The following is a 27,911-nucleotide window of genomic DNA, read 5'->3' as shown; positions in this document are numbered from 1 at the left end:
GTAATCTACTGGAATAGAGGGTGAGGAATTGAAGGAAGATGAGCATTAGGAAATATAGAGCAAGGACAGGGAATACTGGGTGTTAGAGGGCATTAAGTGACAGAAGTGTGCTTGTAATGCTAGTGGCATATAGCTCTCTCTTCCATCTTGTAGACATGGATTTGTAAATACAATTTTCTCTTTTTATTAGTTTAAAATATTGTTCTTGAGCTTCTAAATTTAGGAACCTAAGTTAGCTGTTTAGACTTGGGAGTGAAAGTTTGCTGAAAATAAGTTAGGATAAAAACTTGTATTGAAAATCTTCTACTGTAACTATGACATATTTAACCTGTAACTGTACATTATGTATTAGATCCCTAATGTGTGTCTTGTTAGGATAAAAACTTGTTTTGAAAAAACTTGCACTGTTAAAGATAACTATGGCAAATTGTAACCTATAAACTTTATATTATGTTTATTGGTATTAGACCCCTAGTATGTATGGAATTAGGACGCAACCTTGTTCTGTAATTGTCATATTGTAACCTTTAACTGTATTTTATGTATGTTTAACCTGTAATCCGTTCTGAGCTCTTTGGGGAAACTGGGATAGAAAATGAAATAAATAAACAAAATATTTAGGCCTGCTATAACTTTAGGCAGGAAGTCAATGTTGAATGCTTAAATTCATCCTTACAACCTGACTCTTCTACTGGCTCCACCACTTTTCAGGACCTTGAATTTATGTACTCAGATGGAGAGAAGTTTCAATTTGCCAGATCTAAGTGCCGGAGTTCTTAAATTAGCTGCCTAACCCCTCCCACCCCTTTAGGATGCCGCGTTAGACTTTTTTTATCGCCAGCCGCGGTGGTAATACTGCCACAGCCGGCGATTTAAAAAAAAAAAAAAAAAAAAAAAAGCCTAAGGGGGCCTGAATCTTTTCAATATCAACCTGCTTATCCTGCATCTGACTTGTGAGTTTCTGTGCAACTTCCTGTCTTTTTTTTTTTTTTTAACCTACCTTTTAGATCTTCACTTAGTTTAAGATTTGCTCAGTTAGAGCATATGCCTATTACAGTAAGGAGCAGGAGATATGTGAAGCTTAATCCAGATCCACTTGGTTAACTTAGTATTACGCTAAATATCTTTAACATGAAATAAAATAGCAATTTTGCAAATGGAATACTATAAAAGAAACTTGTATGACTTGCTCTCATGTTTTAGATCCTACACATGTAATTGGTCTCTATCCTGATCTGTTGCCCTCTGAGTACAAGAAGCAGCTTCAGTACCCCAACCCTGTGCCTGTACTTTCAGGAGTGGAGCTGGAAAAAGCACATCTTGCACTTATAGACTATCTGACACAGGTAAATATGGCAGCTCAAAGCTGGATGGTGTGGTTTCTCTTAGGACCATTTGATCTGACATCTTTTGGTTTGTTTGTTTTTTTTGTATTGGTGAATTTTGTTTTTGACTTGATATACTGATATTTTATTGTGGGGGGATGTTATGTTTTATGTGGACGTCGCAGGGAAATAAGATTTTATGTATATGATATGGAAACCGCATAGTTGTATGCGGTATATAAATTTTTTAAAAATAAATAATGTTTCCAAATAGGTTTGTTTGCATATACCCAGACAGGAATGAATTTCACCCCTACGTCAAGATTTCTGCTTGTACTTGCCTCATGCATTTTTCCATGTTTTTTTTGAGAGTCTAGATCAATGGAGTTCTGAAAATGCTATATTTTATTAGTTTAACAAAATTAAACGTCGAGCAATAATATTTTGCATCAGTAATAGGTACAAAAATACAAAAAAGGGAAACAATTCCTACAGAAGGCCCAGTCAAAAGACCATCCAAGAGTACATCTAGTATCCCACAATGATAGAAGAGACCATTCTATTGTAGGAGAGGGTGTGAAGAATGGGAAAGCAACTCCAAAACAGGAAAAGATTTCCATGCAGAGCTAATGGAACTACAGGGGGAAACATGGCTAGTTACTGTGATGTTTTATCTGGGAAATATCTTACGTTGCTTAGAATTATAAAAAATGTGTCACACCGGCATATTTACGCAAACAAGATGGAAGAAAGAGGAAAAATTTTGCATCCAAATTAAGTTTCCTCCACATCTGCAGAAAGACCTTATGTCTATTTTGCATCTATCCATAAAAGTTGGAAAATACATGCAAAGGTTGATTCACAAAATGCAGTTTCTTTATCTATTTTAAACACAGAGGCAAGATGTGACATCCCCTCTCCTGATCTTTCCAACATTGCTGTGAGGTCCAAATATCCAAGGTCACTTGAAGTCCAGGGAGGATCTTTTGGCCTCTTCCAATTTAAGGGTTGATGCTTCATTGTCAAATAAAGCATGTTGTGTAAAAATGGAATAGCCTCAGATAGAATCTTGGTAGTTTCTCTTAAATATTCTTTAAATAAGTCCATTGGTGGCATAGTGGCAAACATGGAAAGTTGAACACACATGGATTCAGTTGTCTTCATTCTGTTCTCACAAGCTTCAAATTTCCTATGGATCACCCAGTATTATGTAACCAAGCAGAATTAACTTCTGAATCTGCAACTGATCCTCAACTTTAGTCTCCAAAGCCACCAGAGAGCCCTGTAGGTTTGAATATCTCAATTTGTGAGCACGCCACTTCCTCCAATGAAGTGATTAGAAGCCACATTGATGTCAGTGTGATGTTCTTCTGTGCAAACAAGGTAAGATGATGATGATGATATCAAGGAGCCACTTCATTCCAAGTCTGAGACTCCTCGATTCCGGATCCCTCCTACTGGGTTGGGCTTCTTTGGGCAGTACCCTAGCTTCAGGGCTGAGGGTTGGGCTTCTTTGGGCAGTACCCTAGCTTCAGGGCTGAGGGTAACCTTGCCTTCAAAGTGCTATGAGGCTCTCTCTTTCCCAGTCCATGAGGAAGATAATGCCCTGAAGTCACACTAGCAAGCACAAAATGAAGATAATGTGTGAATGAGATAATGTGTGAAACTACTCTGGCTTGGCCCAAAATTAGATCAGTTACCCACGGCTCATTCCACTACCTTCTGGTCCCTCACTGCAGATCGAATTCTCAAGGAAAGTTTTGGGCATCATTATTGACTCTACACTTTCCTTTAATGATCATCTCAACTCTCTGGTAAAAAAAAAAATGTTTTTTTAGTCTTCACATGCTGAGGAAAGTGAGATCCTGCTTCCGCCAACAACATTTTGCTGTCCTTGTACAATCAATCATTCTTTCCAGACTGGACTATTGTAATTCCATCTATTTAAGTCTAACCAAGAAAAATCTTCATAGACTTCAGCGGATCCAGAATACTGCGGCGAGGTTGATCTTCGCAAAAAGCAAATTCAGTCATGTTTCCCCGCTTCTGTCAAAACTTCACTGGCTTCCGGTGATTTCTAGGATTCACTTTAAATGTACCTGCCTAATAGTCAATATCCTACATGGCATTCTTCCTCCCCTAATTCCACTATCCTAGAATTCTTCGAGACCTGACACTACAAGATCCGCCCACATACTCAAACTCTCTTTCCCCTTGTTAAAAGGTGTCATGTATGCAGGTAAATTAGGAAAATCCCTTTTCTTCAAATTCATTGAGCTTTGGAATAACATCCCTGCCCTGCTGCGGAACCTAGGCGCATTACAATTATTCCAAAAGCATCTGAAAACCTGGCTTTTCTCCAAAATGTAAAGCTATGTATTTAAAATGTAAAACTAGCTATCCTCTTCATAACCTCTAATTTCTTATTATGTCCTTCCCTCATTTATTGAATTACCTGAAAACCATGTCAAGCTCTATCTTTATGGAGATGATGCGGTACACAAACTTAAGGTTTAGTTTAGTTTAGTGTGCTGGGCAGTGGGGACTTCAGATGGAGGAAAAACCTTCATCTTAGCTTTCTATCTGCCTATTATAAAAATTAAAAGTAAAAATGGCCTGGAGAGCCTGCTTTTGCACATCTGTTCACCAGATGCCATCATGGTCTGATCAGTGGTGTTTAAAACTTGCCCTGGGGGAGCATCAAGTTTTCAGGATATCCACAATGAGTGTACATGAAATAGATTTACATATAATGGAGGTAGTAGGCATACTAATATCTTTCATGCATATTCATTACGGATATTCTGAAAACCTGCTTGACTAGTGTTCTCCACAGACAGGTTCAAAAAACACTGATTAGAAAATTCTTACAGTCAATGTTAGCCTCAGGCTTGGGCTTAGTGAGTTCTGATCTTTTCTCAGTCTCAAACAAGGAAGTGTAAACTAGTTACAAAATATATTGAATTAGGATAATGCCAAAAAGGGTCTCTCATTTCTGATATCCTGAAAGTAGGAAAGTCCAGTATACCAACATGCTAATCCCATATGAATCAACTTCATTTCCTCTTCTTTTGAAAGGCAGATAGGTGGGTGAGAGGAAATTTAAGAAACATCTGTTTTATTATCTATCATCCCTTTTTCTATTGCAGAAGAGAAGTCACTTGGTGAAGCAGCTGAATGACTCTGACCACCAATCAAGCACATCTCCGCTCATGGAGGGAACACCCACCATTAAATCCAAAAAGAAGCTACTACAGATCATTGATACCACTTTACTCAAGTGCTACCTGCATGTGAGTACCCCAGTACTGACATTGCTATGCTGGAGCATTATCCTTCCAGACATAGAGTCCTGCTTGTAAGTTGTATACCCAGAAATAACTTAAAAGCTGACACTACCTTTCTTGAGCGTTATTTTTGGTTTGTGGTATAAGTTTTGATTTGGCTGCTTGAATCAGCTTTGCATGGATACATGTTTAAATTCTCAAGCCTCTGTTTTAAGTCAGTCTGGGGATTGGCACCTGCTATCCCATTGCGTGCTATATAATCTTGTGAGGATAACCAGGAATTGCAACTTATTTGCTTACCTGAAGATTTTAGGCTGCAAACTCTGGTCTTATTTAGACAGGCTGCTTGCTTTTCAAGCAAGCAAACAGTCCTGGTTGGGTAATTATATCAGTGGAGCCATGCTGTCCTATGGTGCTTTTAGAAAAGAAATCAAGACAATATTATTTGACAAATTTATCTCTTAATCTGTGCTTTCATTTTATTCCATTAATTTAAAATTTTTAATGTCTTTTTTTAATACAATAGGTTGTATTCATTTTTTACTATTTTGTATTTCACTGATTGTCCAGTTTTTTCTCTTTTGTGGAAACCGCCTAGAATTCTTTTGATTGGGGCGATATAGAAAAATAAAGTTATGTTATGTAATTGCCTATACCCTAGTGACGGCACATCTGCATATTGGAATCCTAGAACTGAAACCACACCGACATAATGTGATCTGTGTGTCAGTGACTGATTTGACATTGTCTGGCTTTATCAACAGTACGAGTTGACGTGTTCAGTACCTCAGTGTATCGCAAACTGTGTGCTGTGGCGAGATTCCGGGTATCGGAAGACAAACGGGAGAAACTGCCTTGACAACAGTGAGGGGCATGAAAACAACAACGAAGGAGACCAGATAGTGCTCAATCTGGTGTCCTTCGTTGTTGTTTTTTGTGCCCTCACTGTTGTGAAGGCAGTTTCTCCCGTTTGTCTTCTAAACAGTCTGTTTAAAACAAACAAAAAAAAAAGGATTGAGCACCATCTGGTCTCCTGTTGTTTTCGTGAGATTCCGGGTATGCCACGAGAGACATATTGTTTAGGCGAGTCAGCTGGCGCCTCTCCTGCTTTCCGCACCGCCCCACCGGCAGTCATTTCAGGATCAACCAACTCAGGGCCCAATCTGGAGGGCCTTTGCGCATGCATGGACATCGACGTGATGAAGTTGCACGTGACATCATCACGTTGACGTCTGCGCTTGTGCGGAGACTCTCACTAATGACATTCCGGAAAATGGTAAAGACCCTCCTCTTCAACTAAAGGTCACCCTCAGTCTACACCCAACCCCTTAAACCCCACTTCTACCCTTCTTTCTCTATTCTAATCTTCTGCCTAAATTTCTGTATAGTCTACTCTCAGCCTATACTCAAATAACTTGTATCTAAACTAAACTACTGTTCTTAATTTGCTGTATAGTCCCTATATTTACACTGCTGCACAGTCTCGTATGTCCAAGTATTTAAATCTACTGTATAATCTTGTATGTCCAATTCACTCCATTGTGAATGTTTACTTGTAAACCATTCTGAGCTACTAGGAGGACGGGATAAAAATCTAAATAAATAAATAAATAAGTTTAGTGTGCCATTACTTGGAAAAGTTTGCGAGACACTTCAATAACTCTTAGGTCTTGCTGGAATCAAGGACACTTAATGAGACTGCAAATTTTCTGTCTTCTCTGGTTGATTGTAGACTAACGTGGCTTTAGTGGCTCCATTGTTGCGATTGGAAAACAATCACTGCCACATTGAGGAGAGTGAGCACGTACTGAAGAAGGCACACAAGTATAGTGAGCTGATCATCCTCTATGAGAAAAAGGGTTTGCATGAAAAAGGTAATGGAGAAACTGTAAATGACCTACACCAATCCTAAACCTCTTAAGAGAGAATTGGTGAACCTCAAGAGAGGGGAAAATGGGACGTGATGGAAGGATGCTACTATTGATTCCAAGTCAAACTTATTTTTACCTGAAAGGAAAACCAAACTAAAGGGTGGGGGAGAGTACTTTGTTACACCAAATAAAATATAAAAATTAACCCCATCCCTACTCACAGGATGAAAGGTTTATTCTCCTCTCATCTTTCAAGCATTTATAAGGTAGTAAATTGGTAAGCTAGCTGTAATGCATCCTGGGAATGGAATAGAAGATATTTTTCTGAATCATTTTCACTTCAAGAAAAGGCAGTTTTTCTGTTTAAATAGATGTTCTCTTGAGAGTTTGGGGAGAAGAACATTCTCTCAAATGCATTATTTTTGTTGTTCTTGAAAGCTCTGCAGGTGTTGGTGGATCAGTCAAAGAAAGCTAATTCACCACTGAAAGGCCATGAGAGGACAGTGCAGTATCTACAGCGTCTGGGTGAGCTAAGTCAAAGAAGGGAAAGGTCGGATTTGATTTGTTCTTGAACTTGGCATGGTTTAAGCCTGCAATGATTGTTTTGAGAAACGTGTTAAATGACCTTGTAAAAACCTTTTGTTTTCATGTAACATTAATACTCTGCTTAGCTACTGGGTTGGTATACTTTCACTTTTTCTTATTAGTGCTTTTGTTTACACTGAATGGCAACTGGGACTGTTGTCATCTTCCACCGGGAGATGAAGTCCTTTGCCATCACATGCAGCCTTCTTAGTTGCCGTGATGGGGACACCCTTTTCTTTTTGGTTTGTGGTATAAGCAATACTTGGGCATTGAAATGATTTGGCTTTTAGGACAGTGTGAATCTGTAGATCAAGAAAAAAGAGTGTATCTGTTCTGTGCACCCTGTGAAAAACATGAATCGGACAAGCATCCACTCTTTGTGTGATCTGTTGAAAGCTTAGAGGGGCATAATCGAAAGTGTTCCTAAGTCTGAGGTTGGACATTTTGTGCAAGATGTCCACAAACCCAGTAGGAAAAATGTCCATTTTCAAAGCTGCCAAACGTCTATCTTTTATTTTTGAAAATGAGCCAGGTATATGTTTTGGTCCTTAGGACTTCTACCTTTTTTGCCCATTTTCAAAAATAAAAACGTCCACATGAAATACGTATAAAAGAAGTTTTCTAGACGTACCCACCAACTACCTTGTCTAATTGTAGCAGAAGAAATTCCCATCAGCTGAACCAATTTTGGGGATTCCTGGCAGCTCAGATGATGGGGATCCCCCCCCCCCCCCGCCAGGATCAGCTGAGCCTTGGAGCCCTATACCCCTTCCCCTGAACATTCCTGGGCCCTCTCCCATATCCCCGGATCCCCCTGTACCTTCAAATGAGAAAATGGCAAGAGGGAAGCTCACTCCCTCCTGCCTACAGGGGCGTGTGCTGCAAATAATGGGGTTCTCCTTCCCAATGCATCTTGGGATGCAGTGGAAGGGGCCAAAGGCCCTGATTGGCTCAAAATCGTCATTTTGAGCCAGTCAGGGCCTTTGGCCCCTCCCACTGCATTCCAAGATTTATTGGGAGGGAAAAGCCCCGTCTTTTGCAGCATGCGACTCTGTAGGCAGGAGGGAGTGAGCTTCCCTCCTGCCGTTTTCTCATCTGAAGGTATGGAGGGATCCGGGAATGTGGGAGGGGGGCCCAGGAATGTTAAGGGAGATGCCGCGGGAGGAGGTGTAGATGTCAGGAGATTTCAGGGGGATGTCGGGGATTTCAGGGGGAGGAGTGGAGGGCTTCGTAGCTCAGCTGATCCACCAGGAATCCCTGAAACCAGCTCAGCTGATGGGGATTCCTCTGCTGCGATCAGCTGATGGGAAGCCTATGGATTATTTTTTTGGGGGGGGTGGGTTGCTCTTTGGGAGGAGTAAGGGGGGGGGGGTCATGCCTTAAATCCTCCAGTGGTGGTCTTGTCAGTTTGGGCCCGTTTGTGGAACTTAGAAGCAACTCAAACAGGTCTAACTGTTGGCGTCCAAGTTCCCTCTAGGAAAGCTTTGATTATGGCTGGGGTATGTCCAGATTGAAGCCCCCCAATTCCTGTCTATAACACACCTCCCTACATGCCCCTTTGCTGCTGCACATCCTGAAAGTTAGTTTTGATCATCTGCACTTGGACATCCCTACTATTAGGATGTCCAAGTGCCAACTTAAGCTGCTTTTTGGACATTTTAAAGTTTTAATTATAAGCCCCATACTTTCTGCAGCCTGGAAAAATGATAAACTAGGAATCAGGATGACAAATGTCGTCATGGGGACTTCTGAAACCCTTGACACTTTTGCAGTATGAGTAAAAGATTCTTGTCTTATCTCAGGAACAGAGAATCTACAGTTGGTGTTCCCTTACTCCATGTGGGTTTTGCGAGACTATCCAGAGGATGGACTAAAGGTACAAATATTTGATTTCTTTGTCTCCTTTCTTGTTGTTGTCAGTGTCAGCAGTGTACAAGTGCTTTTTATCCGTATCCTGAATCCGTTTCTAATTATCAGTAAAATTGCTAAAAAAGAATATAGACAAAGGTAAAGATAAATCATTTAAAACAAAAGTTTTCAACATACTCTTGCCAGGCCATTGCTATCTTTGCCGTCATTGTGTGTGGTGTGCAAGCACACTTAGGGTCTTTTATATGCTTCCAAAGACCGAGGGAAAGAAGAACAACATCTGAAGGTCACACTGGTAGTGAGAGATGGACAAGCAAAAATCAGCTTTATAAAATGTGTGGGAGAATCATATTGATTTTTTTTAAATTACTTTACAGAGTAGATGTAAAAGTGGATAACACTAAAAAAAAAATTGAGTCAAGAAAGAAATGATGCTAGATAAAATTTCTATTACAGAATAAAAGCTCCACATTTTTGCATTTTAAATGTAGCTCTGTGAAGTTAAGAACCCATGGAGATTAATCTGCAACTTTGTATAGGTAATACTCATTCCAAGTCTTCTGTCCTAGTGTTCCTGAGGGGATACTATTTTGGCTGGAGTTCTTACATGCATCATCCTATCATCTTCTACTCCCCCTCCCCCCCTCACACAAACACTTTTACTAAGCTGCGGCTCGGAGTGCTAAATGCTCCGACGTTCATGGAATTCTATAAGCATTGGAGCATTTAGCCTTCCGGGCTGCAGTAGAAACCTCTATTGCAGCTTAGTAAAAGGGGCGGTGGTAATTATTTAATGATCATTTTGTCTTCTGTAGATATTTACTGAAGATCTCCCTGAGGTGGAGTCTCTGCCTCGAGACCAAGTATTAAATTTTTTAATGGAGAACTTCAGAGACCTTGTTATTCCTTATCTGGTAAGAAAAACCTATTGTTTCTCTGTTTCATGTGCTGCTATCATTCTAGATGTTTTGGGAGTGCGATTGGGAGGTTGGGAAGAGTTAATGAAAATCTGCACTAAGCAATTATGCTGGACTCCAGAGGTCCTTAAAATAAAACAAATAACAGCTATAAGAAAAGATAACGCTTGTGGCTGTGTCTAATTGTTAAAGCTACACACTGACTGCAGCAGTAGTAACAGTGAAATAATAAAATCCAACGCTCTTGAAATTTTATTTCTTTTTCTAACCCCCTATGTTTGATCATGAACACCAAAACCATTTCTAGTTGGGCTGTTAATTGTTTTGTCTTGCATTTACCCCAGGAAATATAGAAGAAAAAAAAAAAAAATCAATAGACGATACGTGTGGAGGGGATATTATCTGGGGAAAGAAATGAGGATAGTGGAGATGAGATTTATGGGTGAGGGTTCTGGATGAAAGTGTGTGCCTGATGATTCCCCAAAAAAGGATAAAGGAATCTTGAGTCTCACATCTTGGACCTTTTTCATGCGCAGGAACATATCATCCTCATGTGGGAAGAGACTGGCCCACAGTTCCACAACTGCTTGATCAAACTATATTGTGAGAGAGTACAAGCCTTAATGAAGAAATATCTGCCCTCCTTATCTGAAGGTAGAGTGTTGGCTGTGACCTAGTTATTTTTAGAAAGTTATAGATGTTAATGAAGGCACTGCTCTCCTCTTTAGCTGCATGGATTTCCTCAAGACTGCTCTTAACAATTCCTTTCCTCCCTCTCATGTTGGAAATTTTCCAGAAAGGACTCTTGAAGAGTTCTAAAGAAAGAATACAGTAGTATTTTAGAAAAAAAATATCAACTTTTTGATCAGCTAGTATACAAGAGTTCTTTATGAGTAGTGCAGTGTATCATGTGTCCCACTTCATGCTAAGAGAGAGAGTCCCTACAAAGCTAAGGCCCATGCTGCAGCATGAATTGAATTGCAGGTAGCATTTTGAACCTGCTTATTTGCTGTCCTTCCTAGGTACAAAATCCATTTGATTGGGTGTGCTGTTTGTTCATTCCTCATATAGAATATTGGAGCCACAGATTCTTGCTGAATTTAATGATATTTGTTTCCTAGAAAGCTTGTGGTAACTATCTCATTTCCAGATTGTTGTCCCATAGGTACACCGCTAGCCCCTGCTGGACAGGAAGGAGGAGAGCTAGGAACATACCGCTGCAAACTTCTTGGTTTCCTGGAGATTTCAGTTGACTATGAGCCTGAGCACCTTATCAGTGACTTCCCTTTTGATGGTGAGAGATGAAGACACAGGCTACTCGCAAGTTTCTATGGAACTATCAACGTATCTGAGTTTTATTAGTTTACACCCTTCTAGTGTTTCATTCTGTCTTTCTTCAACTATATCCATGCTATTCTTCTAGTTTTCTCACTAATTTCTTTTTTTGTCTCCTTCATAGAGAGGGAAAGTATAGTAAAACTCCCTGTTTCTCTTTCATGTTGGCTTCTTTTCTTGTAGGCCTGCTGGAGGAACGTGCCCTACTGTTGGGCCGAATGGGGAAGCATGAACAAGCCCTTTTCATTTATGTTCACATTTTGAAGGACACCAAAATGGCTGAAGAGTAAGTCTTGCTCTTCAAAGGAATATTTAATTTTTTCCCTTTCTTTCCAGTGTCCTTGCAAGCAATTTAAAGAATCATTACTAAATGTATTTCAGAAGATGCAAAGATGTTAGCCTGACAAAAATGCTAAAATGACTTAAAAGAGAAATGACAAATTAGGTGGGTGCATTTTATTAGGTGAAAAAATGTTTAATAATTCCCTGCATGAGGAAAAGGTATCACTGGGACTAAAAGCTTTCACCTTTAAGCCCAGTAAACTTAACTTACAGAAGGACTTTTCTGATGGTGGTGTAAGCAAACATATTATCTTAAATGCAAAGTGCATTCAGACTCCAGAAAGCAGCTTGGATTTTTAGGTGTCTGTCACTTAGAACAAATACCGAGACAACTGAAACACATCCAGGTATGGAAGATTATCTTGTTGTTCTGTTTCAGGTATTGCCACAAACACTATGACAGAAAAAGAGAAGGTAACAAAGATGTAAGTAACTCCATGCCCACAGCTTTGTGTGGTTTTCATTTTTCAGGGATGTTTTGTTTTTGCAGAGAATAGTTTGTGTGGCATTTTCTCATCAGATATTATGCATGTTAAAGAGGAGCATAGGTGTTATGTTTATTGTGGTAAAGCTGTGACTAAACGGTTTGTAAGCTTCAGAGATTGGCCATTTTTAACTTTGTATGAACAGAGAATCATCTATGATATTGAAATTATGAATAATTTAAAAATGCCTGGACCTAGTGCTACCAAACTTTGTGATGAGGCAGTTTTAGGGGGGATATCAAATTTCTCCACTTTCCAATGAATAGCAAAACAGATAAATAAAACATTATACAACCTATAATAACAACCCCCCCCCCAATATCAACCCCTTCAACTCCTGCTTCCCTTGCACCCTGTGTGGCTACACTGCCATATCACTTGCTATGGCTCTGGGCTCTAGCTTCAATTATAAATAGAAAAAAGTGGAGCAGAGATACATTCCAGAGATCTCTGAGTTCCCTGTCTTGCCCCCTTCTCTTTCGAGGTCTATTGAAGCCTCATTTAGAAGACAGAATTGTGAGTTTATGCTATGATATTTTCTGGCATTTTTCTTTTTTCCCCCAGTGTCGGTACTCTGCCACTGTGAGGGTGTATGTGTGCCTCTGCCCTCTTTGAAATATGGGAAGAACAATTTGTTTTACCTTTTCTTGTGGCAGACTAGAATAAGGACAGGATAGTTCAAATCTTCCTCTCCTTTGACTGTGGTAAGATGTATTTTTCTTTGCATTTTAAAACTCTGCAGAAGTAAGCAGCAGTTCTTCTGCTTTATTCAACTATGCAGCGTTTGGTACCGTTGAAGTGGGTGCATGGATCTGTAGAATTTTAAGATTTTCCCTCAACTTAGAGTGCATAGCACATGAAACTGTAGTAAATTGTACTTTCTCTGAGAACTACAGGCATAATATTCTCACATGTTTCTGATGTCATTCACAGAACCTGGTATGGACACTACCAAGTGCACTGTCTCTTAAAATTTTAAGACAGTGCCCATACAACTTGCATGCCTGTGCCTTCCCACCTGACATTGGCTTTCAGGACCTGCAGTTCTTAGTTTTCTGTGGAGCTGAGAATCTTGTCTTCATTGTTCTCTTCAGCATGTCAGACCTTTTGGGGGGGGGAGGGGGTTTATGCTTTCCCATCATTTATTTCTCATTCTTTTTGTCATACTTTTTTACCATTTCCTTTTAATTTTACTGAGTTTGGTTTAATTTGGTCAATTTTTATTTTTTTGGGCCACTTTAAGCACTTTTTTCTTTCCAGGAGCATCAATTATTTTCAGATTCGTTTTTACTCAAGCTCCTTGGGTCATTGAGCCCTTTCACTTGGCATCGGCCGTGTTCCCTTCTATGTCAAAATTGGTACTGAGTGGCTTTAAGAAATGCTCTCGATCTAACCTGACCATTTCAGGCTCTGATCCACACAAGAGGTGCATTCAGTGCCTGGGTCCTGAACATTGGGACATTAACTGTCCTCTGTCTCCATATGCAAAAGAGGCTACTTAAAGCCCACAAACTACATTTTGAAAAGCTTTTTAGTACCACATCAGCATCAACATCGAACATGGCTGGGGATTTGGAACCTGATGCTCAGCCTCTTGTGGCTCCAGCATCTGCATTGACACCATATTGTGAATGTCAAGCATTGGACTCCCTTCAGCGCCAGGACTCTACTTCATCTTCATTGATGCCTCAGGTGTCGTAGGACATAGCACTTAAGAAAGCTAAGAACCACAAACATTGTTCCCCTTCTAGGCATACCACTGCAGTCTTCCTCTTCTAGGCAATAACTTCATTCACGTTTGGTAAGCATTGATGCTTGGATCACCATTCTCCATACATCCAGATGGTGTTTTCACAGAGGCATATATCAACATTGAGGTCTCCCACCAAACGGTACAGCAGACTGCTTCCATGCCGCTGTCTCTTTTGGTACTGGCACAAGTCTCTCCAGGAGGAAATCTGGGCTGTGCTCAATCAATAATAATAATAATAATAACAGCTTATATACCGCAATACCGTGAAGTTCTATGCGGTTTACAAAAGATTAAGCAAAGGTACAAATTGACTGACTTCAAGAGGGGAAGAAGAAAGAGAAATAATTAGACAGGAAATTCATTGTTGAGGAGAAAAGTGATCAAAAGGACAGTAGGTCGCTATTGAGAGGAAAGAGATAAGTGGATCAGTTGTCAAGATGTTTTAGGAACAGGTGTGTTTTTAGACATTTCCTAAATTCCTCATAAGTAGAGGGCGAAAGTAATTGTTCTAGGTCTTTACCCCATGATGCTGCTTGGTGTGAGAGAAAGAATTCATGGTGTTTTTTCAGTTTGCAACCTCTCACTGGGGGAGAAACGAAGTTGGAATGTGAACTTCTCTTTGTCTGTTGGTTGAGAAGGAGAAAAAGTCAGTAATGTATTTGGGGGCAAGTCCATGTAATGCTTTAAAGCAGAAACAGGCAAATTTGAACTTTACGCGTGCCTTCATCGGCAGCCAATGTAGCTGCCGGTAGTAGGGTGTCACGTGGTCAAATTTTTTTAGTCCAAAGATTAGTCTGACTGCCGCATTCTGCAACAGTTGTAGGCGTCGCATATTTTTTGGGGAAATTGCCAAATAGGCGATGTTACAGTAGTCAAGCAGGCTTAGTACGAGGGATTGGACTAGGATTCTAAAAACCGATGTAACAAAATAAGCTTTAAGGCATCTGAGTTTCCAGAGAGTGAAAAATCCCTTTCTGATTAAGGAATCTACTTGGTCTTTCATGGTTAGGCATTGATCCAGAGTTACACCTAGTATCTTTATGGAGGGCTGGATAGGGTAACTAAGGTTATTGATACAGAGGGGTGATTTAATGTCAAGTGGATGTGGTGAAGCAATGAAAAAAGTCGTTTTATCTGAATTAAGTTTGAGCCTAAAGTTTGTCATCCATTGTTCCATCATGTTTATAGCTTCTGAAGCTTTGGGAATAGTTTCATAGCTACTGCAGACATAGCCCATGGGCTTTAAAGGCTTCCATACCTACCTCAGCCCAGCCTGAGGATACATTGAAGTGTCGATCGAGGACAAGGTCACGCACTCCTGCTCAATGTTAAGCATCGGAGTCTGAACGGGTATAGAATGACACGGGGACAAATTTTTCCCCATCACTGCGAGAACGCATTTTCCTGTCTTGTCCCAGCAAGTTCTTTTCCTGCCCTGCCCCATTTCTGCAAGCTCTGTCCTCATCTGCACAAGCCTCGAATACTTTAAAATCATAAGTGTTTGAGGCTTGTGCGATTAAGGCAGAGCTTACAGGACTGGGACAGCGACAAAACTCACAGGGACGGGATGGAGAAATTAAGTTCCTGTGGGGACAGGGACAAATTTGTCCCCCGTGTCATTATGTATGGGTTCACTCGATGCATGCACCATCAATGGAAGAATTATCTCCTGCATCACCTCGATGCAATGTTGGCACACTCCCTGATTTCATCTAGAAAGGAGCACTTTGAGGAGTCTGACTCGGAAATCTCCATCCACTCAGGTGATGAGTTACCAGAATACTCAGCAGAAGAGTCCTATGAGATACCTTTTGATCCTTCACCTCAATGATGCACATCTCAGCCTGAGAGTGTTTGTTTTATTGGATGGGGCAGGCATTGCCCACTGAAATGGAAACCGAGGAAGCATTTCATTCTGAACATTTTGAACTCCTTGACTTTGAAACACCACCAAATGAGTACATTAAAGTACCCTTACACAAAATCTTGAAAGATACTTTATTTAAAAACTGTGAAACTCCCTTAGCAGTACAAGTAGCTCCTAGAAAGATAGACACAATGTACAGAATACAGACGTCCTGAATTTGACAGAACTCAGCTTGAACAGTTGTTGAATCTGCCCTTAAGTATTCATACAGTTTATGATCTTATGCTTCTGCTTCTCAAGGCAGAGGAGCCAGAATCTCGCCGAGAATCTCGGCGAGAGGGAGAATTAGAAGGGCTTGAGCATGCGCAGATGCATGCTCAAAGCCGGCAGAGACTGGGAAGAAGATCTACAAGCGGAACCAGCACTTGTGGGCTGCGTACTGGTGCCAAAGGGGGGGTGAGTTAAAGTTGGTCGGGCGGGGGTTCCTGTTCTCGTGGGGGGGGGGTGCCGATTCGAGCGGGGGGGGGGGGCCTTTGCGAGCGGGGGGGGGGGAGCGGTTCTCGTGCCGGTGCCAGACGGGGGGGTGAGTTAAAGTTGGTCGGGCGGGGGGTGCCTGTTCTCACGGGGGGTGTCGGATCACGCGGGGGGGGGTGGTCTTTGTGAGCGGGGGAGGAGCAGCGCCCTGGCCTCGGAGGGGGGGGGAAACGTATCAAAGCGAGTTTCCATTATTTCCTATGGGGAAACTCGCTTTGATAAACGAGCATTTTGGATTACGAGCATGCTCCTGGAACGGATTATGCTCGTAATCCAAGGTACCACTGTATTCAGTTTCAAAACAAATTCTGATGAAATCTTGTGCCTGTGAAAATCATATTTGAGAAGGAAAATTTTGTTTCATGAAATGAAGCATCAGCAAAACGGACTGTCGTCTAGGTGTATTATCTGTGGCACATAAGCTCCTCTTGTGTAGATATAAATAATCTTGATGTATGTTTTCAGTTTCAGGACATTAAAAGAATATACAGGGGATCAAACTGTTTTACATAAAAAGGTCTTAGATCACATTTATGTGAAAGAAGGTCACATAAAACTGAATCTCCATTCCCCCTAACCTGCTTTCTTATAATAAACCTTGCCAATCTCTCTCTCTCTCTCTTTTTTTTTTGGTGCAGACTTTTGGGTTTGTTTTGTTTTTAACATTTGCTGTATTTTTTTTATCTGACCTTGATGAGGAATTGAGACATATTTCACGATTTGCAGAGATCCACAAGCCCTCTGCAGCTTTGATTATTTACTACTTTTTCTATTGTGTTGGTTTGCTCCAGGTTTACCTCTCCCTGCTTCGTATGTACCTGTGTCCTCCTGATGTTCACTGCTTGGGCCCAATTAAAATGAAACTGGTGGAACCTCATGCAAATCTGCAGGCAGCACTGAATGTTCTAGAACTGCACCATGGGAAACTTGATACCACCAAGGTAGGTGGGCTTTATATGAAAGAACAACTTAGAGGCAGTCAATAGAAGCAGTTATAGAATGGACCTTATAGAAGTAGAAGATAGAATCGTATACAGTGCTGAAAAAGATGGTGAACCTCGTGTATTAATAAGAATTACAAGTTCTTACTATGATTCTTTTGCTAACTTTATAATCCTTTTATTGTATAAGAAAAGATTAATTTCAATTAAACAATTTCCAAATTTCTTGAGTGACAGTAATGTAGAACTTATGAATGGCAAGACTAATTCAGAACCAGTGTGTGTGAAATAATTAGTGAGTATCCTACTTTACCTTAGCACAGTTATTTGACTAATTAAAATCAAGTGCTTAAGTAAATGGATAACTAGCAAACTACCCTGCAAAATAAATCTGCTGTAACTGCATTTGGACAATCTAACCTAAAGGTCCAAAAGGTTCTGAGTTTGGCTTTCATGATAAGTTAGCAGAAACTCATGATGCCACGATCAAAAAACATTTAGAGGACCTTTGGAAATAAGTAGTTGTTACTTAGCTATCTCGGCAACATTAGGATAATTTCTAAACATTTGAGGCTCCATCCTTCTACTGTCAGACAGTCTACAAATGGAGAAAAAAGTTGAAGACCGCAGTAACTCTACTGAGGGAGTGGTTGTCCTGCCAAGATACTCTAAAAACAAATTGGGAAATGACCCATGAAGTCACAAAATAACATCTGGGTGTCCCCCCACCATGGTCGGTGAAGGGAGATGTGGTCAGGGATGGCAGGCCATTGCATTTCTGTGCAGCTGTTATTTTGGAATGCTTTTCTGGTCCTGGTGCTTTCTCCCTTTCCTGGTCTCCCTGGACAGGAGCTTGATTGTGCAGTTTCTCCATGCTTGTGGAATGAAGCTGGTTTGTTCTCTCTGGGGGATGGTTCCAGCTGCTGTGTGGGGTTCTGGTGCTCTTTGCATTCAGAGCTCACTGTTTTTTATTCGTTGTTTGTACAGGCTTCCTGATACATTATCTATCGATAACAACAATAAAATAAATAAAACTTTTGGTGATTTATCCAGCATCCTCCTTTCCAGCCTCCAGCTTGCACTTGGGATGCAGTCTGCCATTCGGCTGTTTGGGCAGTATGTTTTGGAGATTGATCAGGCTCCTTCTTCCTTCCCTGTTTCTCCTCACTTTGTGCTGCCTGCCACACCATTCAGGTACTAGGAGTCGCAGTTCTTTAGCTCTCCTGATGCAAGTAGCTATTAAAAAACACGAGTAGTTCTCTTGTGGTGTGCTTCTTAGGAGTGGGGTCTTTGTCATGGCCTTTTCTGGCAGTTGGTGGCAGTCTGTCTCTGGGTGATAGGGTCAGCTATGACACCAGCAGAATGCAGGCAGATACATCCCTTCTCCAGTGGACTCCATTTTGAGGCCTTTGGCACATAGTAGTAGAACACACATGCATGTCTGTAGGGGGAGCTTGGTTCTTGGGGGCTGGCACTCATCTCTGCCTCTATTGATAGAGTACAGTTTTTCTTCTGCTACTTGGGCAGCACTCATGTCACATGGGCTGCTTTGGCAGACTTCGGATGTTGCAGTGGCTGATCTGACTGCGCACTCTTGTCACAGATGCTGCCCTAACACAGGAGGTGGCTCTGGCGGTACTCTTCCTGTTTTGGCTGCTGATTGTTTGGCACTTTTGTCTCAGTTACTGCGTTGCACAATTCCTCTGTCAAGGCTGCTCAGCTTCATATAGGTATATAGTGCAGGTCTCAAGGCTCTACAGCTTCATATAGGGACATAACACATGTCTCTATCTCTCTTGGTCCAGTACAGCTCTCTTTCCAAAGGTACAGTGTGACTCTGATTTGCCTGAGCAGTGTCCATCTTCCTCTGTTTATGGAGCACAAATTCATCTCTTACTGTGGAGCAGTATGTCTGTGTAGCTTAGCTTCATCATTGAGTCTGAGGTTCCTCTCCATTCTTTCTCTGCTGGCTCCCTCTCTGAGTGCGCAGTCTGTTTTACCTCTGCTTAGATGGCTTGCCTCCATCTTTGTATATGGGGCACATCTTCTGCTCTGTCAGGATAGCACACATCCATCTTTAATGGGGAGTATGACTTCTTCTATGTCCGTTCAGTCTAGTATGGCTTTGCTTCTGAGGGTGGGGAGCTATGCTTCTGGCGCAGCTCTATATCTGCTTGTAGAGGCTGCTCCACCTATCTGTCTGGTACATCTCTGTTTCAGGAGGGGTCAGTACGGTGCAGCTTCATTTTTGGATGTAGAGTGCTTCTCCTCATTCCTGTACAACAAAGCTTCCTCTCTGGCTGTTAGGTGCTGCTTCACCGTTACCTGGCTATACAACACGGTCCCAACACGGAATATAGGGCACAATACTTGTCTGTACGGCATGCTCCATCCCTGCAAGTTAAGTGTGACTGCTCTTGTGTGCACCACACGTCTCCGTTGTAGTTTCAAGTTTATTTAAAATTTCTTATACCGCCTAATCAGACTCTCTAAGGATGATGACAACATCCAGAGATATTTAAACCATGACAAACGGGAACAGAAGGTAAAAAGGCAAGAGCTACAATGTTCAAGGTAAAAGATAACATTTAGGGGAAAAACAATAAGGGGAGATACTGAGAGTATAATCATTCTAGATTGCCCTTACAAGGGCAGTTAGGTCTCAAAAGTGTCAAAAAATAGAAAAGTCTTAAGCTTTGTCTTAAATTGATTAAGGATAGATTCATCCTATAAATAAGCCAGGATACTATTCCATAAAGAGGGAGCATTCACGGAAAAAATGGAAGACCTCATTGCGTTAATGTATTTTAATGACGGAATAGAAAGGAGAGTCTTAAAAGGGCTGTATGGGACAAGAAGATTATTAATGAATTCTGGCTGATTATTTTGTCGGGTTTTGAATGTTGACAGAAGGATTTTATAGGTGATCCTATGTTCAACTGGTAGCATTTTTTTGCATTAAATATAATTTTTACTGCAGTATTCTGTACTTTCTGTAGTCTTATTTCTTTTTTTGTTATGCTCTTGTAGAGGGCATTGCAGTAATCTATACAGGAAATCACAAGAGAGTGGATTAGGACGTTCAAAGAGGCGGGTTCTAGCAATTTGGAGATAGATCTAATCATACGCAGCCAATAAAAGCAACGCTGGACTACTGTACTAATATAAAGATGATACTGTAGTTGAATTTGCTGTCAAAAGTGACTCCAAGTAATTTTAATGAAGGTACAACATTGATGGGGAGAGATTTGAGTTTGAGTGGCATCTGGGTATCTTTGATGGGAAAGATAATTAATTTGGACTTTTCTATGTTCAAGGAAAGCATATTAGGATCGAGCCAAAAGTTAGTCTTTTCTAATTTTTGGTTTATGGTTCTTACTTCATTTGGATTATTTATGTCTATTGGATGAACTAGTTGGACATCATCCGCATAAGCAAACATCGTAAAACCAATAGATTGACCTAGTAGGGGAGCCAAGAAGATATTAAAAAGTAGAGGAGATAAAATTGAACCCTGTGGGATGCCGTATTCAGTCGAGAAAGAGTCTGAGGATGTTGCATTAAAGACTACCTTGGATGACCGTTCTGTAAAGAAGGGCGAGAACCAGTCCATGACCTGGTCTGTGATTCCAATTTCAATAAGACGCGACAGAAGGAGTTTGTGATCTATCGTGTCAAATGCTGAGGAAAGGTCTAAGGAGATGAGCAAGACTGACTGATGGTGATCAAGATGATAAAATATTTTTGTGGTTCATCCAATAAGTGAAAGTTCAGTAGAGTGGTGTTGACGGAATCCAGTCTGATTTGGGCGTAAAACTTTAATTTGCTTGGTGAAATCAGAGATTTGGTGAAAGACGATTTTCTCCATAATCTTTGCCAAGAAAGCAATATTAGCTATGGGATGGTAATTAGAAACTTCTTTCACGCTGATTTTGTGGTCCTTGATTATTGGGTGGACGATTGCCTCTTTCCAAAGATAGAAAAAAAGCGTTTCAGAAGAAATGGTGGCATAATTTCTTATGTGGAACCTTTTATGTTTAGTGAGTTCAAAACATCTCTGGATGCCTTGAAGAGTGGGTAGAGTAAATCTCGAACATTTGGATAGAGGAAGATTTGTGAATGTAGTCGTGTTGTAGGATGTAGAGCGCAACTCTAGTCTGCTCAGCGTGGCTCCAGCACTGGATATAGAGGACAGCTTCTCTTGTCAGAGCAGCACGTCTTCATCTCTGGATGTACAGATCAACCCCATGTACCACCTCTTTATGTAGTGCATCTCCACCTCTCTGCGCATTCTAAGTTCTCTTGATGTAGAATGTTTGGTGACCTGAGCTTCACTTTGCCCTTGGAAGCAAGGCTTTGAATCAGTCTGTGGGACTTGATTTGGTGCTACTCAGGCATGCAATTCTTTTTGGAAGTCACATGCTGTGAGGTTACATGGTGTCTCTGGGTGAAGCTTACTGCTACCCTTGGATTCTTTGCTCCAGCTCACTTGATCCAGTCTCCTCTGTTCACAGTGGAACTGGAGTGGGGCGGACTTTCACTGTTTACTCTCTCTGCTTCGGTGGAGGTGGTGGTGTATTATAAAGAATGACACGGGGACAGATTTTTCCCCATCCCTGCAGGAACTCATTTTCCTATCCTGGTGAGTTCTTTTCCTGTCCCTGCCCCATTCCTGCAAACTCTGTCCTCACCTGCACAAGCCTCAAACACTTTAAAATCATAAGTATCCGAGGCTTGTGCAGTTAAGGCAGAGCTTACAGGAATGGGACATTCTCTAGTGTATTAACTCTTCCAGGGTTTTGGGGGCAGCGGTTTCCTGTTCTCTGGTTAGGCTGGCCTTTGGTTTCTAGGGTTTTCAATCTCTGGGTGCCGGCTGGTTTGCTATCAGGTCATTGCTTTCTCTGTATTTCATTTGCTATCTCGTCCTTCTAAGGTCTGACTGCTTTGCTACATTCCACACATCTCTGGATTCATCTGTTGTTCATGAAAGAGAAGGAAAAATTATGTCTTACCTGATGATTTTCTTCCTTTAGTCACAGCAGATGAATCCAAAGGCCTACACTTTCTAATTGGTTTGATTTCTCCTATCTTTCATAGGTGATGGGCCGTTTGGCTGCTTTGCATTGGACTACTTTTAAGTTTTTCGTCTCTGCCTTCTGTCTTTGGACTATGAAGAGGAAGTTCTATGAGGAGGGAGTTTTATGCTTCTTTGGGCTAAGTGATGGTCCTTTGCTTTATGTGGCGGGCTGACCGTGGAGCTTACCATCCTATAAGGCAGAGCTCAGTTTGGTTCTCTCTATCTCTATCTGCTGGTAGATGGTCATAACCCACACATCTCTGGATTCATCTGCTGTGACTAAAAGAAAGAAAATGATCAGGTAAGAGATTTTTTTTTTCCTTTTTGAGGTTGCTTTTTAATCTTAAACCTTGATTTTGGCATATGAGAGTATAGTCTCACATTGCTGATATTATACTTGATGTTTTCTATTTGATTTTTATGAGTGTTTTTATGTACTCTGCCTTAGGGATTTTCAAAAGGACAGGTTAAATATTGAAAGAAATGGGATTCTTAGTGGCATTACAGAAAAAGTAATGATAGCAATATCACATTATCATCACAAATGTACTAGATTAAATATTGATACTGTTTCTTTGAATAGTACTTTCATCTGAAATGACCTGTCATTTCATATCATTTTTAATCCAAAACAAGAATACCCTGAAAATTTCAGGGTTTCTCCTTTGTTGTCAAGAGTATGCACTGTTGCACAATAGCATATCTAGTATGATTTATTGTTCAAATAGTATACACAATTTATCAATAGGGTGTGATATTGACTTCCCTCCCACCCCTAAAACCCCCCCTGAATAAAATGAAAAATTCCATAAATGTAGGAAACTAAAGAAAGTGAACATTTGGTCTTGCATACTCCTAGTCTTTCCATTTCTAGTCTCCCAATTTATCTCCCTTCTCTCCGTAGGCGATAAGTCTTCTTCCAGCGAACACACAAATTGGGGAGATCCGAATCTTCCTGGAAAAGGTCTTGGAGGAAAACTCCCAAAAGAAACGATTTAATCAGGTGCTGAAGAACCTTTTACATGCAGAGTTCTTGAGGGTGTGTATTCAGTAATTCAGAGTTCACAAAGACATTGCTTCTTATACTTGTTCAGATTTCCTGAAGACTGTAAAGAATATGTCACTGGTGAAATAAGTATCTGTTGTTTACAGCACTACAAACTGACCTAGTTTACTATTTAAAGGAGAGAGCATTTATTCCCCCTACGATATCTCTGTAGAACACTGTCTCTATTTGGCTTCTTACTTTTTGGTATATTCAAATTTATTTTAAGAGAGTTTTGTTCTTCCTTGCATCTGTGAGATTCTGCCCTGATCTCTTCCTTTAAGTGACACCCTCCCTCTCTTTCCCTCTCCTAAAAATATTTAGTCTTTTTAACCTTGTGTGATCTGCTAAAGTGGAGAATAGCAAATCATGTTTCTGAGATGGGCATTTCAAAGTCTAGCCAATTCCTCTAATGTGATTTTTTTTGAATGCATCATCTTCCCATTTGCTTAGGTGCAGGAAGAGCGGATATCACACCAGCAGGTGAAGTGTGTCATCACAGAAGAGAAGATATGCAAGATGTGCAAGAAGAAGATTGGAAACAGGTGAATTAATAAGATTGTTGTTTATTTCCCTCTAAACATAAGTTTATCCCAGGACAAGCAGGCATGATATTCTCACATGTGGGTGACGTCATCTACGGAGCCCCGGCGCGGACAGCTTTTCAAGCAAACTTGATAGAAGTTTCAAGTTTGCACACTGCACCACGCATGTGCGTGCCTTCTCGCCCACTAGAGGGCGCATCCCACCTCGTGGTCCTCAGTTCAAATTTTTCCGCGGAGCAAGAAAGCCCTGTGGATCTGAGCTCCAGTGTTTTTGCCTTCTAGCTGCCGCGTTTAGTTTATTTTTCCATCGAATTAGTTCGCGGTACTGCTTTTTTCCTTTCGGTTCTTTTCAAAAAAAAAAAAAAAAAAGTATTTCGTTTTCGTCTGGCTCCGGGGGCTCCCGGAAGCCGTGGCCGGGGACGTCGGTACGTTCCCGGCCTTCTTCTTTTTCTTCGTGGATGTCCCGTCCTGTTACGGGATTCAAAAAGTGCAGCCGGTGCGAGAGGTTGCTTTCCATCACTGACCCTCACCGGTGGTGCATTGTCTGTCTGGGGCCCGAACATCCGACAGAGTCGTGTGATCGCTGCTCTACCTTCCAAAACAGGGCCCTACGTCGCCGCAAGGCCAGAATGGCGGATTTGTTCGCCGTCGACGCGCCGCCTAAGGCCTCGACGTCGGCCCCGGCTTCGGCCCCGGCCTTGACCTCGGCCTCGGCGTCTTCAGGGGCCTCGGCCTCGCCCCGACCCTCATCCTCGAAGGCGTCGTCAGTGAAGCAAGCTTCGGGTAAGTCCTCTGTTCCATCCCCTTCAGCAAAGAAGCCATCCTCGAGTCAGGCCAAAGCGGGTGGGTCGACCCCGGCCCCGCATCGGACCTCGACTCCGCACACCCCGAGGGAATACTCGAGACCGAGGTCGCCCTCCAGGGAGTGTGCCCCGGACTCGGAACTCCCCACCTTCGTGGGGATTCCGGCCTTCCAGGATCTCCTCCGAGCTCTGATCTCATCGGAACTATCGGGAGCCCTGGAAGTGTTGCAGCGTGCTGCGGTCCCGGCGGCATCGACCTCGGCCGGAGCGCCTTCGGTCTCGGAGGCCCCGGCCTCGGCCCCCTCGACCGCGGGAGCCCCGGCCTCGGCGACCTCGGTCTCGGGTACAGTGACCCCGTTCACCTCGGTCTCGGCCCCGCCCCGGACCTCGACCTCGGGGGAACCCCCTGAGCGGAGTGTAAGGCCCAAAGAAAAGTTGCGCAGAGTGCGCCGTCTTTCCTCCTCTTCCTCCGGGTCTTCCAGACACGCCTCGCCCTCGACGCGACCTCGAACAGGGCGTCGATCGAGGAAGTCTAAGCGACCTCGAGGCTCGCCTCGGCGCGACCGTTCCTCGTCGTTCGGGGGCGAGGCGCTGCAGGTGTCGGAGTTGCGCCTCAACAATCCGAGGCTCCTCCGCTCACCTCGTGGGAAGTCTTCCCGGGCCGCCTCGCCGAGGAAACGGGAAAGTGTCCCACGAACCCCGGGGTCCTCACCCAAGGGCTCTGCGAGGAGGACAACTTCCCCTTCCCCCTCGAGGGTCCTCGAGAGGGGATCCTGGGATTCGGGATCGGTTAGGGATCCTCATTATTCCCATGAGGCCTCCCCCCTCTCCTCGTTGGGGCGGTCGAGAACCCCGTCTCCCCAGGCTAGGCCGTCCTCATTTTCATCCTTCGTTCAGGACATGGCCCAAGCCCTGGGGATTGACCAGATGGTATGTTCTCGGTATTCCAAAGAATTTTTGGAGGAACAGGACCTCCCCACTCCTCCTAGAGAGGTGCCTAGACTCCCTCTCAACAGCGTCCTTCTGCAGACCTGGCTGAAGAACTTGTCAAACCCTCTTACAGTCACGTCTGTACCTTCAAAAATGGAATCGAAGTATAGAACGATTCCTCCTAAAGGGTTCGATAAGGCGCAGCTCTCACACCAGTCCCTTCTGGTGGAGTCAGCTCTTAAAAAATCACAGCCCTCACGGGTTTCTGCGACGGTTCCACCAGGCAGGGAAGGGCGGACCCTGGACAAGTTTGGCCGTCGCCTCTATTCAAATTCCCTGATGGCCACCAGGGTTCTAAATTACGCCTTCACCTTTTCCTCCTATTTGCGGGGTATGGTGAAGGATCTTCCTCAATATCGAAACTCGTTACCGGACTCCCAAAGAGCAGGATTCGACAAGTTTATGTCCAACCTGTCTCAATTGCGGTTGTACCTATTCCATGCAGTGTACGACGCCTTTGAGCTGGTTTCGAGGGTGTCGGCCCTCGCGGTGGCCATGCGCCGCTTGGCCTGGCTTCGCACCCTCGACATGGACCCAAACCTGCAGGAACGCCTGGCAGACTTGCCTTGTGTGGGGTCCGAGTTATTCGACGAGTCGTTGGATGCGGCGACCAAACGCTTGTCGGAACAGGAGCGCTCTCTAGCATCCCTGGTCCGCCCCAAACCTAGGCCCCCGCCTCAGAAACCCTTTCGGCCTCCGCCGCGCCGATACCCTCAGAAGTCGACCCCGGCTTTCTCGAGACCGCCTCCGAGACGTCCGCCTCAACGAGGCAGAGGGGGACAAACCCAAGCCCCGGCGCAGGGCCCTTCTAAGCCAGCGCCTTCCTTTTGACGGGCTGAGCGGACGGGGCGGGTTCCCCTCCGCACTTTCACAGGAACCCCTTCCTATCGGGGGCCGTCTCCGGTCCTTCCGGGAGGCATGGACCGGGATTACCTCAGACGCTTGGGTGCTCCGGATCGTCTCCGAGGGCTACTCGCTCAACTTTGTGTCCTCGCCACCGGACAGTCCCCCGAGTTTAGTCCCCTGCAACCGTTCGCAGCTGCCGACCCTTATAACCGAAGCCAAAGCCCTCTTGAAGCTTCGGGCGGTCGAGCCGGTCCCCAAGGACCAGTGGGGTACGGGGTTTTACTCCCGCTACTTTTTGGTCCCAAAAAAGACCGGGGACCTGCGCCCCATATTGGACCTCAGGAAGCTCAACAAATTCCTGGCCCGGGAGAAGTTTCGAATGCTATCTCTCCCGGTTCTGTATCCCCTCTTGGAGGAAGGGGACTGGATGTGCTCCCTCGACCTGAAGGAAGCATACACCCATGTTCCGGTGCACCCCGCCTGTCGAAGATTCTTACGATTCCAGGTGGGGGACCTCCACCTCCAGTACAGGGTACTGCCCTTCGGCCTGGCCGCGTCCCCACGAGTATTCACGAAGTGCATGGTGGTGGTTGCAGCAGCCCTCAGGTCACGGGGACTCCACGTGTTCCCTTACCTGGACGATTGGCTCATCAAAGCCCCGACCAGGGAGGGGGTTATCTCAGCGACCCGACAGTCTATTACCTTCCTGCAAACTCTCGGGTTCGAGATAAACTTTCCAAAGTCTCAGTTGAGGCCGTCGCAGTCTCTTCAATTCATAGGTGCGGTGCTGGACACGGTGCGCCTACGCTCCTACCTGCCGACCCAGCGGTTGGAAGCCTTGGTACGGATGAGCCGCCAGGTCTCTCAACTATCGAGGGTGTCGGCCAAGCGCATGATGATGCTGCTGGGCCATATGGCCTCGACGGTACATGTCACGCCGTTTGCGAGGCTACATCTGAGGATCCCTCAGTGGACCCTCGCGTCCCAGTGGCGTCAGGAGTGCGACCCGGTGTCTCGCCTCATTTCGGTAACTCCGCCCTTGCGGAAATCGCTGCGTTGGTGGACAGACTCTTCAAATCTGTCCATGGGGCTATTGTTCCGCACTCCGCCTTTTCGCAAGGTCCTGACCACGGACTCCTCGGAGTACGCGTGGGGAGCCCATCTCGACGGTCTTCGCACGCAGGGCCTGTGGTCGGCAGAAGACCGTCAGTGTCATATCAACGTGTTAGAGCTGCGGGCCATCTTCCTAGCACTTCGAGCCTTCGTTCACATATTGCAGGACCAGGTGGTCCTCGTCCGCACGGACAATCAGGTGGCAATGTATTATGTGAACAAGCAGGGAGGAACGGGGTCATGGCCCCTCTGCTCCGAGGCTCTTCGCCTCTGGGAGTGGGCGGCCTCCCGGAACATCTTCCTCCGGGCGGTCTACATCCAAGGAGAACGGAATTGCCTGGCGGACAAACTGAGTCGACTTCTGCAACCGCACGAGTGGAC

The 27,911-nt window shown here is 43.5% G+C and overlaps 1 protein-coding gene across 1 annotated transcript in view; it reads left to right on the top strand.

The window, feature by feature from the left end:
- Nucleotides 1–27,911, top strand: part of VPS39 (VPS39 subunit of HOPS complex) — an 81,194-nt gene that overhangs the window by 42,298 nt on the left and 10,985 nt on the right. The window contains exons 12-24 of the mRNA XM_033951426.1: nt 1,204–1,346; nt 4,475–4,618; nt 6,345–6,486; nt 6,922–7,008; nt 8,871–8,944; nt 9,753–9,851; nt 10,391–10,508; nt 11,020–11,148; nt 11,373–11,475; nt 11,911–11,956; nt 16,962–17,111; nt 23,093–23,227; nt 23,687–23,778. Of these exons, the coding sequence (XP_033807317.1) occupies nt 1,204–1,346; nt 4,475–4,618; nt 6,345–6,486; nt 6,922–7,008; nt 8,871–8,944; nt 9,753–9,851; nt 10,391–10,508; nt 11,020–11,148; nt 11,373–11,475; nt 11,911–11,956; nt 16,962–17,111; nt 23,093–23,227; nt 23,687–23,778 (1,462 nt within the window). The remainder of the gene's footprint in view (nt 1–1,203; nt 1,347–4,474; nt 4,619–6,344; nt 6,487–6,921; nt 7,009–8,870; nt 8,945–9,752; nt 9,852–10,390; nt 10,509–11,019; nt 11,149–11,372; nt 11,476–11,910; nt 11,957–16,961; nt 17,112–23,092; nt 23,228–23,686; nt 23,779–27,911) is intronic.

Source organism: Geotrypetes seraphini, chromosome 7, assembly GCF_902459505.1.
Source record: "Geotrypetes seraphini chromosome 7, aGeoSer1.1, whole genome shotgun sequence".
In the NCBI taxonomy this organism is placed as follows: Eukaryota; Metazoa; Chordata; class Amphibia; order Gymnophiona; family Dermophiidae; genus Geotrypetes; species Geotrypetes seraphini.
This window is presented reverse-complemented; position numbering and strand designations above follow the sequence as displayed.